General features: G+C 59.5%; 1 protein-coding gene across 1 annotated transcript in view; it reads left to right on the top strand.

Annotated features, from left to right (window-relative positions):
* The window catches only part of CACNA2D2 (calcium voltage-gated channel auxiliary subunit alpha2delta 2), a 137,407-nt gene that overhangs the window by 103,998 nt on the left and 19,519 nt on the right, over positions 1-13,890 (top strand). Inside the window, exons 4-6 of the mRNA XM_068983120.1 lie at positions 2,249-2,308; positions 9,681-9,725; positions 13,160-13,301. Coding sequence (XP_068839221.1) covers positions 2,249-2,308; positions 9,681-9,725; positions 13,160-13,301 — 247 coding nt within the window. The remainder of the gene's footprint in view (positions 1-2,248; positions 2,309-9,680; positions 9,726-13,159; positions 13,302-13,890) is intronic.

The following is a 13,890-nucleotide window of genomic DNA, read 5'->3' on the forward strand; positions in this document are numbered from 1 at the left end:
AGATGTAGGGGGTAATAGTCACAAGGTGGATGGGCTCATTCCAGGAGGGGGTGTTATATGCTCCAGTGGGCCTGAGGATTACCCTCAGAAAGGTACCTAGGCATTCAGGAGGGGCCAGGACTGGAGTCAGGATCCAGGAGCCATCTGGGAGAAGAGAGGCCTGTGGTTCCTAAAGCTGGATTAAGGTAGGGTGGGGGCCAGCCAAGCAAGTACGGCAGTAACAGGTGGGCAGAGGATAGAAGCTACAAAAGAGACAGGTGGGGTGGCAGGAGGCTGTTGCAATGTAAACTGAAGGGGTTTGACTCTGAAAGGGACTTCCCACCCTGCCCCACGTCCCCCAGCCTCACAGCCTTCCTAGTATTCAGTGCTCTTGGCCAGAGGAGGAGGGGGAGCCAGGCCCAGCGGGAGTAGGGAATAGCTCTGGGCAGCCTTTCTAACAGCCAGAGGTGACATCCTGCCCAGAGGGTGGAGGCTGCAGCTCTGTACGGATCCCACCAGGCCCCACCATGCTGGAGGGGAGGAAAAGCTGGTCTCTCATTTCCCCCGGTGTGCAGCTGCTGGGCTTTATTTTAGAATCTCCCCCCTGGGGCCCACAAGCCATCGGGCCTGGACTGAGGGATGGGAGCGTTTGTCTTGAATACCAAGGGGCCAGGATCCTCTGAGTAGGAGCTGGAGGCCAGAGGGCAGGACCCTACTGCATCACTCGTGGGGTCAAGTGGGAGAGGACACTGGGGATCAGAGCCTCTCCCCAACCATGAGCCGCTCTGTTCCTCCCCGGGTGTGGTGGACCCTGTGGAGCGTGCCCTCGGACCTTGGTCATGGGCTGCACAAGGCAAACTCAACGGTGAAGGCCCAGCCCGACCCAGGGTCGCTCTGTGACCTCAGGCAGACTGCTCACATCTCTGTGCCTGGGCATCCTCAACCGAGGACACCCCAAGTGTGCTGTGGATGGTGACAGGTACACCTGATGTGTTGCTGGCCTGGGGGTGGTGGTGGTCAAGCCTGGATGCAGCAGGTGACCAGTTCAGGGTGAGTCGTCATTACCATTAATAAAACTTCACTCAGTTCCATGCGAAGCCCTAAAGAGCCAGGCTCAGTTCTGTCTTCAGAAGCCTCAGTTCAGTCGCTCAGTCATGTCCGACTCTGCGACCCCATGAACCACAGCACCCCAGGCCTCCCTGTCCATCACCAACTCCCAGAGTTTACTCAAACTCATGTCCATTGAGTCAGTGATGCCATCCAACCATCTCATCCTCTGTCTTCCCCTTTTCCTCCTGCCTTCAATCTTTCCCAGCATCAGGACTTCCTAAAGGGGCAGGATCCACAAAATCCGTAAAATCAGAATCTCTGGGCAGTAAGGATTCAGGCCCAGAGAGTAGCCAAAGGGTTTCTGTGCCTCCTCCAGGAAGCCCTCCCTGATATCCCACAGCTCTGAACTTCCCCGAAGCACCTCAGCTACTCCTGCCCTCCTTGTTCTGCCTGGTGATGTGTCTGTTTTCCCTTCTGGACCGTGGAAGGCAGGGCTGGCTCTGCCACGTCTCCACACATCAGCATGGTCTGGTGCCAGGCGTACTGGGTAACAAAGTGCAGGATATACAGACAGCTGTGCTCAGAGGCACAGGGGCCTCAGTGGAGGAGGCCACAGGTACCAGCGCTGAATGATGCGCCAGGCTTGTGTGGACGGAAGGCTTGGAGATCGCTGCTGGGAAGGGACTCGGGAAGCCAGGACAAGGACGATGGTGGTGGGTCTGGGTGGGCAGGGGTGGGCCGTGGGCACCTCCTACTGGGCCCTGAGCAAGCTGGGAGCAAAGCTGCATCAGCGAGGCACTGTCTCTTGTGGCATTTGATCCTGGACTGGGGAGGGCCTTCCTCTTGGCGCTGGGGTGACGCTGGTTTGTAGCGAGTAGAGAGTGTCAGTGAGTTTGGCTGCAGCGCCTAGGTCCTCAAACATCTTGGGGATCCCCCTGCCATCCGGTGGGCTGGAAATGTGACTGAACTGAAGTCCGAGGAGTCCCATGGGGATGCCACTTGGGTCACTCTGTGCAGGCTTCACCTTCACCTGTGTGGGGGAAGGGCCCACAAGGCAAGCTGGAGAATGTGTGGGGCTAAGGAGTCCCTCAGGGGTCTGGCAGGATGTCCAGGGAACCCCTGAGCCACCCTGGCCCCAGGGAGCGCTGGGGACCGAGAAGCCTCTGGGCTGGACACATATCTTCCTCAGCCTCTGACCGCCCTGTGCTCTGTCCCTCAGAGATTGGCTGATGCTGCAGAGAATTTCCAGAAAGCTCACCGCTGGCAGGACAACATCAAGGTAAGAACTATGGTGGCCTTCCCAGGCCCTGGGACCTGTCCACCCCCAGCAAGGGTGGATGTGAATGCAGGGGAGAAGGGAAGGGGAGGCTGCGCTCACCCATTGGCAGGGCACCAAGGGGGTCCATGGTGTGGAACCAGGAACCTTTGCCCAGCGTTCAGCAAGCATTTGAGGTTTGCGAATACACTGACGTGGGAGGGCTGCCGGGGGAAAGGGACCCTATCCCCTTCCCAGACTTCCCTTCCAGAAGGTCCCCAGGCTGGGATCGGGGACCAGGCTGTCTTAGCTGGGAAGTCCTCTCCTTTCGCCAGCAGAGCCCAGAGTAAGTAGAGGCAGGAGATGCTGGGAGCAGGGCTCTGCTTGGGGACGGAGGTCCAGAATGTGGGGGAGGGGAGGAATGCCTCACTGACTCCCAGCCTCATATATCCAGGCAGCGTGTTTCATTTAGGGTAGGCTGGAGACATCTTTTGTGTCAAAGGATCACAGTAAACCCGAAGAGAGACCGAGGCAGGGTTCCTCCCAGGTTCAAGAAACCAACCCCCCCATGCAAAGCATGACCGAGCTTTGAGGGACCAGAGCAGTTGGCAGGGCTCTCTGTGTCCTTCACAGCCACTCGGGACTGTGGCCACGCTTCCCAGTGGTCTCTGTGCTCAATGCAGGGAGAGGCGCCGAGAGCTGGCCCCTGGGAACCAGGGGCCAATAGCAGGTGGGAGAGGCCCTGACTCACTGCAGCTCTGAACCCGGTGCCTCTAGGAAGTGGGAGGGACTGTTATTCCTGCTTCACTGAGAGAACCCTGAGGCGCAGAGTCGTTGACCTACCTGAGGTTGCCTGTTGGAGGCAGAGTCGCAGCCAGCCTGTCAGATGCCAGGGGGGCTCATGTCTGTGATGTAGACCCTGTAAACCTGCTCCTTCTCCCAGTCCCCATCCCCCCGGTCACCCTGAGCCCCCACCATCGCACTCTTCCTTTGCTCCCCTGGGGGTGCTGGGTGCCACCCTCAGGGAGCCCACATGGGGTTGGCGGTAACTAGCAGATGATTGTCTACAGTGAACACATAGATCAGCCAGTGACTCCCTGGACCCTCCTCCCTCCCTGGGACCTGGGGGCTGGCCTTTTTCTCGCTTCCCATTCTAGCACTACAAACCCAACCCTGGGCCACCGTGCCTCCTCAGCCTCTTGATCAGAAATATGCACAACAACAGTCACTTTGCACTCCCTGGCCACTTGTACCTGCCCCCGCCTGCAAATATCAGCACCCTGGCGACTCCCAACAAGGCCCAGCTTGAGCCTGCACCCAAGACCCCAGGATCTGGCTGTCCCCGCCTCTCTCATCAACCTGCCTCCTCCCTCCCCTCCTCCTGTACTCCAGCCACACCCAACACCTAACTCCAGCCCCTTCCTGATCTCCCCACCCACTCAGTTCCTCCCTCCCTCCCTCCCGGAAGCTCAGCTTGTCCTGCACCTTCCCAGTGAGGCTGCTCTGGCTACCCAGCACAACAGCCCCTCCCCTTGCTGGGCCTCCAGAACCCTTGGCTCCTGCTCTGTCCACCCCTTTGTTTATGACGTATCTGCTCCCTCCCCTCCCGGCCCAGGACAGGCATGAAGAGCAGGCACAGAGCAGAGTGAAGGAATTGGGGAATCAGGGACTGGAAGCCCTCAGCCTGGCTTTCTCTCCCTCCTAGTCCAGGCCCGGAACCAGAAGAGGAGAGGGCTGCCTCAGCCCCAAACCCGTCTTCTCTTCCTGACTCTGCAGAAAACTCAAGGGTCATCTTACTGGACCTCTGACCCCTGACTCCTGATTTTCAGTCAATTGAGACAGGAACAGCTTATCCCAGGCCAAAGGGGGCACCCCAGGGGCCTACTGGGAAGCAGAGCCCGGGTCTCAGGGGTGTCCAGGTTCTGAGACAGGTGCTTTTGAGGACCCATTCCCCGCACACTGGGCACAGTCACCCAGCAAGTGCTCGCCCTTCTCTGAGTTTTAGTTTCCCCATTTGGCAAAGGCCCAGCTGGAACTAGGGGCTGTCTGTCAGCTCAGATGTGCTGTGTGAAAGGGTCAGGTCATGGAGGTGCAAGCTGGTGATGGTGTGGGTGCACCTCTGCCCATCCTGGCCGTGGAAGAGGGCTCTGCTGGTCCCTGTCCTGACCTGAGATGCTCCCCGCTAGGGCTGTGACCACAGGGCCAGTTGGGCCCAGCCTTGTTGGCCTGATGTTTGTCGCCCACCCCTGCCAGTCCATCAGTCTCCCTGTGTGTCCCACAGACAGGGGAGGGTGATGCCATAGGCGCCCCCTCCTTTCCAGCTGCACCGTCAGGTCCATTCTCCTCCCCAGAAGCAGCAAGCTGCCCAGCTTCCAGGCAGAAAGGCATCAGCCCTAATGCTGGGCCCATTAGCCGCTAGGCCAGCCAGCCCTGCCTGGCCTGCCAGGCAGAACTGCCAGGGTAGGAACTGTCCATGCCATGGGGACGTGGGGACTTGAAACTGCTTAAAGGATGGATTTTTGTCCCTTGTAGGCACACCACCCACCCTTGAAACTGTACCCTTCCCAAAACCTTCAGGAGTGACAGCTAAGGAAGGACCCATATTCCTCCCCAGCACTCAGAAGTGCTCGCAGCCTGTGCTGCGACCCAGGTGGCAAACTCGGGCCCTTTACACAAGCCAGGCCTCCTCCTAGGAAGGTCCTTACCTCCTTCAGAAGGGTAGCACCTCCCACTCCAGTTAACTCCCCAGAGCTCATCTTTCCGGCCACAGCTCTAGGATCGGCCCCCGCTGCCCACAGCACCCGCCTCTGGTGCCCCCATCACGGACGGCTCCCAGTGCAGCTCCCCCAGGCCAGTGGCCCCAAGGGCTCAGCTGTCTGCCCTGCCCACAGCTCCTGTTGGCCAGAGGCAACTGAGCCTGACTCAGTGCTGCCCATCACCTGTCCATGTGCCCAACCAGGTGCCCTGTGTGCAGAGTGACCAGAGCCTCGGGCTTCTTACCTCTGAGCAGGGCAGGATGGCACTCAGCAGTTCTGGGCACAGAGGAAACCCTTGACCCGCGGAGCCACACTCGACCCCACTGCATGGCCAGTAGGGTGTGGCCCTGCCTGTGTCAGTGGCACACAGCAGGTCTGCGTGCAGACCTCTGGAAACAGGCAGTGGCGTCCCCCCTCCCACTCACACGCAGGCACACACAATCGCACCATTGACACCAGCCCACGGACTTGCAGGATCCTGCAGTCTGCAAAGTCAAAGAGAACGTGTGGAAGGGAAGTGCCCCCCATGTTCCTCTCCCTGGTCCCAGGTCATGACCCCACACTCCTGGCCGCAGCAGGGGTAGAGAGCCTGTAGCCACAGCCCTGGCCGCAGCCCTTGGACACCGGGGCCCTTGTTAGCAGGCGGCCCCTCCCATGGCCCCTGCAGACAGGCAGCAGGTGCTTTGGTGCGCATAACACTTAGGGTAGATGGAGATGGCCCGCCTGGCGGACACTGTGCCTGGTGCCAGGGCCTCACTGTGCCACCATTATCCGCCATCTAAATGGTCACCAGGGAGGAGCCGGGCCAGGGCATGGGTCAGTGGCGGGCAGGAGAGGCCATTGGTCCCAAGGCCTCAGTGCCAGCCCCAGGGCCTGCAGGAGACAAAGCCCTGCCCTTGGAAGTGTGATGAGGAAGCGGTCCTGCCCTGGGGAGTCTGATGGGAGAGACGCAGCCCTTCTCTGGGGAGTCTGATGGGAGAGGCGGCACTGCCTGGGTACTCGAAGGGAAGGCTGTGAAGGCTGGGCTGGGCCAAGGAGCCGGCTGGACAGGACAGGTGGCTCCCCGGCCTGAGGTCTGCCCCAGCCATCGGGCCTGACGCCTGCCTCTCTGCCAAGCCGGCGACAGACGGCTCTCTCGGAAAACAGTCCACTTGGCTGAGCTGAGCTGGCCGTGAGCCAGGGCAGGAAGGCCAAGCGTCCTCGCTGGTGCAGCCGGGGAGCTGGCCTGGGTCCTGCATGGGGGCCGGGCGAGCAAGCGGCAGTCGGGTCCGACCAAGCCACGGCAGCCACCTTCCATGGCACCAAACGTAGGTGTCAACTGCTATTCCCCGTGCACACCCCACCCTCACTTCCTCGCCCTCTGCCCGCCTGCCAGCATCCCTCATGCTCTCTCTCGGAGAGCGTGTGTGTTGTGTGTATACAAGAGCTGTGTGGGCCCCCAGCCCCACCCCTCACGTGTCGTGTATTCACAGAACGACTCCTGCAGGGAGACGTGCGTGAATTCAGAGGGGTGATCCCCTACTCCCTGCCCGGTTTCAGCAGAATGGCCCCTAAAATGGCAAGCAATGACGGGAGTGTCAAAGGTGTCAACCCTGGACATCAAGGACACGTGTCTTACCCCAGCCAGGGGGTTTCTTCCATACTAAGGCCCTTCCTGGGGCTGTGGAGTTGTCAGCACAAGGGAGCCCACTCGGGTCGAGTCGGCCCGAACCCCTGGAGAGGCCTTGCTCCCTGTCCTCTTATCATGATAATTCTTATTTTACAAGTGGAAAACCGAAACCCCAAGGTGGAGCCTCATGGAGGCCGAAGGGTTTAACAGGCACCCTTGCCTTATCAATGAGATGGAGGTGACCCCAAGGAGTCCTCATGGGGCCACAGAGACTTGTAAGGCTTCAGCCTCAGTCCCCACTCACTGTTCAGGATCCCAGAGCTCACATGTTTGGGCCCGGCCAGGAGGCCAGGACCCTTTGCCAGGGTCCCTGCATGTAATCACTAGGTGGTACCGCCTCCTCGTTGTGTATCAGAGGCGGGGGCACCTGCAAGCCAAAGCAGACACAGAGGCTTTCCAGGGACCGACCCTAATGACCCTTTCCCGCCACATCCCCACTGCCACATCACATCAGACATAGGGACCGCAGCTGGTTTACAATGTGTTTCCACACATGTGACCTTGCCTGCCACCATCCAAAGCTAATGCCATTCTCTACCAAGGAAGGGGCATGGGCTGGCCCTCTCAAGGTGGGAGAGGTAGGGAGGAGTCCTGCCCACGTGTATCCGAGCCCTTGGGGGACAAAGTGTTGTATTAGTCGCTCGGTCGTGTCCGACTCTTTGAGACCCCATGGACTGTAGCCTGCCAGGCTCCTCTCTGTCCATGGAATTCTCCAAGTAGGAATACTGGAGTGGGTTGCCATTTCCTTCTCCAGAGGGACAAAGACTGCATACAGATTCCTGAGCCTCACAGACCGCCTGGAGGGGGGATAGAATCCTTCTGTGTGACACACTCCCCCCGTGTCACTGATGCCACCAGCATCTCATCCTGCACTGAGACCAGGACAGAGAGACAAAGGGAGCCGCTGGAGCAGCTGCAGGGATGGCCCAGGTGAACGCCAGAATCCCAGGGACCTTCCCAGGCCAGGCAGGACCCAGGCCCGGCCTGTGAGGGGATCCCCGAGGATGGTCCCTGCGAGGGTCCCTGTGGAGGCCTGCAGCCACCAACCCCCACCCACGCCCTTTCCTGCCCTTGCAGAAGGTTTGCCTAAAAAGTTGGTGAGCGAAGCCACGTGTTCTCATCTGCAGTCCTCCCACTGTGCCTGCCTGTCTTCATTACGGAGGGAAAGAGCATCCGAGCCCTGTTTATAACCCCCTTTTAGATAACAAATCGCATTTTCTTTTCGCCAGCGAGTGTGTTGAATTGATATTTTTCCCCTCGGTTTAATGGGTTTGTGTGTTCAGGAATGATCTTCATCAACCGAAACTCCTTATTGTGTTTGATGTAATGTCAGCTTTCATTACGCACTTCGGTCAGAGCCGGGCCCAGGGAAAGGCCGAGCACCCTGGAGCCTGGGCCCCAGCCCTTGCCCCTACCCTGGGCCTACCTGAGCTCCAGTCTGCCTGGACTGGTGGGTGGGCAGGTGCGGGAGGGGTTGGAGATGAGTCGAGAAGGCAGGATGGAGCCAGGGTGCAACTCCTTTTTTCCTCCCTGCCTTAGTGTCCTCTTCTGTGTAACGGGGTCATGGGGCTGTTGGGAGAATCCTATACTGCAGTGTGTGTGAGGCCCTGTTAGACACAGCAGATGCCTCACAGGACTGAAACTTCAGTCTTTCAGTTGTCAGGAGGTTGTGGTCTTACCCAGGCGTGGTGCCAGGTGTGTAGTCAATGTTCCAGAATGTTCAAACTATGCCCATAGGTCCAGCCAGTGCCTGGCACCCCAGACCTCTGATAGGAAACAGCCCATACAAGCCTGAGTACCAGCCCTCTCAAGCCTCACACCCAGCACCTGAACAGTCACCAAGGCTAAGCTCCTCCCTGAAGCCCGAGGAACCTGAGCCCAGAGAGGGAATACCATAGCCCTGAGGTCACGCAGCACATGGGACCCAGCCAGGTCCGGGCAAGGGGTAGCCCCTCATGGAGTAAGTGCTGGCTTGGTGTTTTACAGCCAGACCTCTGGGAGCAGACTTGGTCATCATTCCCACTTGCAGACCACAAAGAAACAGGCTCCCTGGCGAACAAGGGCCCACTAGGGCCATGCTGCAGGTTCCTGCTGAGGAACTCCAGGGGAGGGCGGCTCAGACCATGGCCCTAGCTTGAGCCCTGCCCTAGGGTCATCGAGGCAGGGGTGGGGTGGCCCATCCTGAGCAGTGGCGCCTGATGGCACCAGATTCACCTTCTGGCGGCCTCTGTCAGCCGTGCTCAGTTCTGATTAAAGATCATTAAACATGAAATTAGCCCGTTTGTGTTACGGGTCCCCGGGGTGGCCGGTGATTATGACGTGCAGATGGCCGAGAACCCCGGCAGCGGGCAGGAGGGCCAGGCCAGGACGGGCGGCGCTAGCAAAGGCAGGCAAGGCCGGGAGGCAGGCGCGGGGGCCGGGCTTTGTTTTCTCCTGCTCCTGTTGTGTAAACCCCCTTGCATTTCACAACAAATCACAGATAATTAATAAGTACATGCCCGTAATGAGCAGGCTTTTTAATAGAAGAAATTGGAAGATGCGGTGTCGAGTCATTTCACTCTGTCCCAGTCTCACTCTATTTTTCCGTCTTTCCCGCTTTCCCCTTGGTTACTGCCTCAGCCAGAGTCTCCGTGGACAGGCCGGCTGTCAGCCTACCTCCCGGCAGGGCTGCAAGGCAGAGACCCTGGTCCTGGACTCAGGGAGCCCTGGGGGATCCCACCCCAACCCCGGGGTACCACATCCTCCTGGTGCCTGTGAGGGCCCCTGAGGATGGTCTGGCTGGGGTAGGGGTCAGGCCTCCCCAGCCTGACTCATCCAGCCCTCCCTGGATGGCAGCTCTGAATGTGGGAGAGGGTGGTGTCTGCCTCACCCCCAGGGGATCTAAGGGGACCATTCCAGCCAGGCCTCAGAGCTGGGGGTCCTGGCTGCACCTCAGGAGACCATGACTGTTGAGGCCTCTCTCTCCCATCAGGAGGAAGACATCGTGTACTATGACGCCAAAGCCGATGCTGAGCTGGTGAGTGCCCCAACCCTTGTTGGGGGGAGGGGAGGAGCTTCCAGAGCCACGCCCCCTTCTTCTGAGACCTGCAGCCTGAGCTGGCAGGAGAGTGTTAGGACTCAGCATTCTGAGTCTGGCCTTGCAGGACTGTGGTCCCACAGCCCCCCACTCTACACCTCTCACCACTCTCTAGAGATCCTGACCCCTCCAGGCTGTATCTCTGCAGCACCAAGGGGCACAGCTTCACTGCACAGTGTGGGGCGGGCCCAGCCCGTCCCTGGGCAGGATGGTGAGGCCCATGGACCTTCTCCCCTCGGTCAGATCAGGCACGTCGGGAGGGCAGAGGGCTGCAGCGTGCTGGGAGAACATGGGGAGAGAGGGAGCAGGTGGGGAGGGCTTCCTGGAGGTGTGGCAGGCAGGGCCGGGTGCTGGTGAGTTTCAGGTCAGTGCAGGTCCCTTTGCCATGCTGAGGGGACCGTGGCTTCCGTGTGCGGACCACCGCACAGCCAGGCCCCACCATCAGCGCTGGCCCCGGGCTAAGTCATCTCGCCTCGTCCCACCCCACCTTAGAGGCAGTCTGCAGCCTGTTCTTCAGATGAAGGAGAGGGCTCTGGCTCCTCAGGGGCCACCACCTCTGAAGTGGTGGCCCTGGGACTGGCCAGAGAGCCTGGAGCTACATGGCTCTTTCACCTCCACCTCCCTGACTGTTCATGTCTACTTGGGCAACCCTGCGACAGAGAGAGGTCGCTGTCACCAGAGGACTCACATGAAAGATGTGTGACCATTTGAGGTGTGAGGGGGCCTACAGAGGAGCCCAGAGTGTCTGAGGGTGCAGGCACATGGAACAGACTGTTTGGTGAACCTGTCTAGGCCCAAATTCATCTGCCTGCCTTGAGGCAAAAGCAGTTGAACCCCACTCTCTCCTCTGTAAATGAAAGTGTTACAACACCATCTCTGGGGTCACCTGTGCTGGCTGGTGCAGGAGACCCCACGTCTAGACTCCCACTCCCGGGCCTGTCACCCCGGGGGGTTGCCTGGGAGCCCCCAGGATGTATCTGATAGCACCAAGAGGTGGGCAGGCAGGAAGGGATTCCTGCAGAGGGTCTGTGGGTGCCAGGCCAGCTTCGGTGAGCCTTCAGGAGGGCAGGCGGGCAGGGGGCCTGAGAAGGCAGAGTGGGTGGGCTAAAACAGGTGTGCTTCCCCCTTGGCTGAGCCTCCGTGGCTCCCAGAGAAGTAGCTAAAATTATAGCTGGAATCTGAAATTCAAATGAAGAACAAACCTTTAATTAGACCCTGAATCTAATTCCTTACCCCCCTCAGCAGCGGGCTGTAATTTTAGCAATCAGTGCATTAAATATAAACCAGGAGACTGCATTTGCCCACCATACAAAAGCCCCTGGGCGTGGGGGCAGCACTGAGCGGCTCCTGGGCCTCTGGTGCCCGACCTCCTGTCTGGATTCCCTGTTCCCTGCAGCCCCCAACCCCTATGTCTGTATCACTGGCCCCCTGCCCCCAGCCCCTCGGACATCTTCTCGGGGGAGGGAAGGCTAGGGATTGCCCAGGGAGGGGGGATTCACCCCAGGGCGGGACTGGGCCAGGGTCAGTTAGGCAAAAATCCCAGCCCTCCCAGCCCCGGTGTAAATACCAGCACGCACACATTCCCAACTCTCCTGCCTGTTGTGTTGTTTTGTTTTTTTAATCTTTGCCAGAGGTACAGTTAGAGATCTTTCTAGACCATTTACTTTTAAATTACCAGCCAGAAGGTGGGGGTAGGGGGGAAAGAAGGAAGGAAAAAGTTCGCCAGCTGATAGCTTATCAGAACAGAATCCAAATGTCACATTAGTTGGGAAAGTTGGGAGATTAAATTTTCCAGCGCCCTTCATCTGCCGCTGACATTTCAGGGGCTTTCTTTTCCTGCGCTCCCCCTCCTCCCAGCAGAACGTGAGTCGCTCATGCCTCGGCTCCCCGGCTCTGGCCTCTGTGCTCAGCAGTTGCCTCTGCCCCGGCTTCTGAGGGTCTCCCCTAGGGTGGGCTGAGGTGGGCAGCAGGATGGCACCCTGGGTAAGGGGCAATGGGAAGGCAGCAGATGGCTTGGGTTTTGCCATACAGAATCCACTCTTGAAGAGATGAAAAGGGTGTTTGTGCAGGAGGCCCTTCTGGCCAGCCAGCCCCACTGCATGCCCCCATCCAGGCAGTAATTCATTCCCCAGACCTGAGGGTGAACCCACAGCACTCCCCGGGTGGGGAGGGCACAGGTGGCCTGGTGGGGAACATAAAGGGCGTGCCCAGGATCCAGCCAGCAAGCGAACAAGCGGTGGGGTTGGCCATCACATGAGATCCACCTGGGAGAGCAAGAGCTCAGCCTGGTGCTGGGGGTGGTCACGGGCGGGGTGGGGGGCGTTGCTGGGGGGCAGTGCGGGAACCTGTGTCTGGTTCAGCTGCTTGTGCTCCCTCCCCTCGGGTCACAGAGCTCCCCAGCTCTGCCCCCCCGCCTTGCCTGGGTCTCACTCACCTCCCTTTGCCTCCCCATCTGGCTTTCCCCATCTTCCCCTTCACTCTCTACTTCCATCTTCCCTTCCCCCTTGCACACCTGCACCCGTGCCTGCCCACTGCCGCCGCCCCCCCTCGGCTGCGGCATCAACACTGTAGTCACAGACCCACTCCCGCCAGCCTGTGGTGGGCGGGGGCACACAGCGCATGCCCAGCCTGCCCGGCGGAGAGATGCTGTAATTGGCACCTGTCACACGGCGGCAGCTCATTTTAGAAAGTCAACGGGGGCCTTGCTAGTCCTGCTGCTAGCAGGCGCCACACACCCCTCCTTCTGGAGGTTACAGGGCCTCCATGCTACCCCTGCCCGAGCCCAGCTCTCCCCCCAGGACTCCCCCCACTCTAGCTCAGCCCCTGGAGCCACCGCACTGCAGGGGGTGGTGCCCCCTCCCCCGCAGGTGGAGCTAGGGCCCTCTCCCTGGCGCCAAAGGAATTTCATGCAGGGGGTGGGTGGGGCCAAGTTGCAGGGTGTCCTTGGAAGCCAGGGGAGGGGGTGTCTTCAGCCCACTCCTCCTCTCTGCCTCCAAGATTCACCTCCTTTGCTGATCATTGGTTTTCAGGGATGAGGGGAAGGGCTTGCTGATCATTGATGTTCAGGGATGAGGGGAAGGGCTTGGTTTGCTTTTGGTTTTGGAATTCAGGTTTAGCAAATATGGCGATGGTGGATGGGATGTGTGGGGCAGGTGGGAGTCACGGGCCTCTGGGCAAGGGGTCCATTCCCCAGGTCCCACTGTCTGGGTGTCTCTCCGTCTCTCTTTGTCTCTGAGTGCAGTAGTCTCTGATTTCAAGATGTCCCATCTCCCAGATTCTGGCCCCTCTGCCTACAGTCCTATCCAACCCCACTTCACCATTTCCCAGCCCTGACACGACCATGGTTGTCTGGGTTGGGGGGGTTCTCTCTGCAGGACGACCCTGAGAGTGAGGATGTGGAAAGGGGGTCCAAGGCCAGCACCCTCCGGTTGGACTTCGTTGAGGACTCGAACTTCAAGAACAAGGTCAACTATTCATACACGGCCGTGCAGATCCCCACGGACATCTACAAAGGCTGTGAGTGCGCTGCGTGATCGGGAGCCGCCCTCCCCACCCATCGTAGGGGCACAGCCCACTGCCTGGGCACTGCCAGGTTCCTGGTGCTAAGTCAGTGCCATCCACCTTCAGCCCCCTACACCCAAGGTCACACGTGCTCACCTCTCAGAGCCGCCCACACACAGGCACCAGGCCACTCTCAGGCACAGCCTCACATTGCCTCTCAGCAGGGTATGCAACGCTGAGCCTCTCCCCCTTGTGCAGGCGTGGTCTCCTGCCTATACCCACGTGCCCACACAAATGCATGGACATAACTGGTTCCCCCACATGCTGGGCCAAGTCCCCACTGTCCCCAGAGGAGCTCCTCCCCCTGCCCTTGCCCATTCCCTGGCCCCGCAGCAGATGGACACAGGCGTTGGGAGGACAAGGAGCAACTTCTCATTCACAGACATGGACCCTGTAACACCCCGATCATCCTCCTTGGTGGGTGGGGCGGGGCGGGGTGGAGATAGAGGTCAGGGGATTAGATAAAGGGTGGTTGAGATTCCCAGCGCCAGGGACAGTGTATCTTGGCATAATGTGGAGACCAGTTCACTACAGCAAAAAGGAT

The sequence above is a fragment of the Capricornis sumatraensis genome, chromosome 10 (genome assembly GCF_032405125.1).
Source record: "Capricornis sumatraensis isolate serow.1 chromosome 10, serow.2, whole genome shotgun sequence".
In the NCBI taxonomy this organism is placed as follows: Eukaryota; Metazoa; Chordata; class Mammalia; order Artiodactyla; family Bovidae; genus Capricornis; species Capricornis sumatraensis.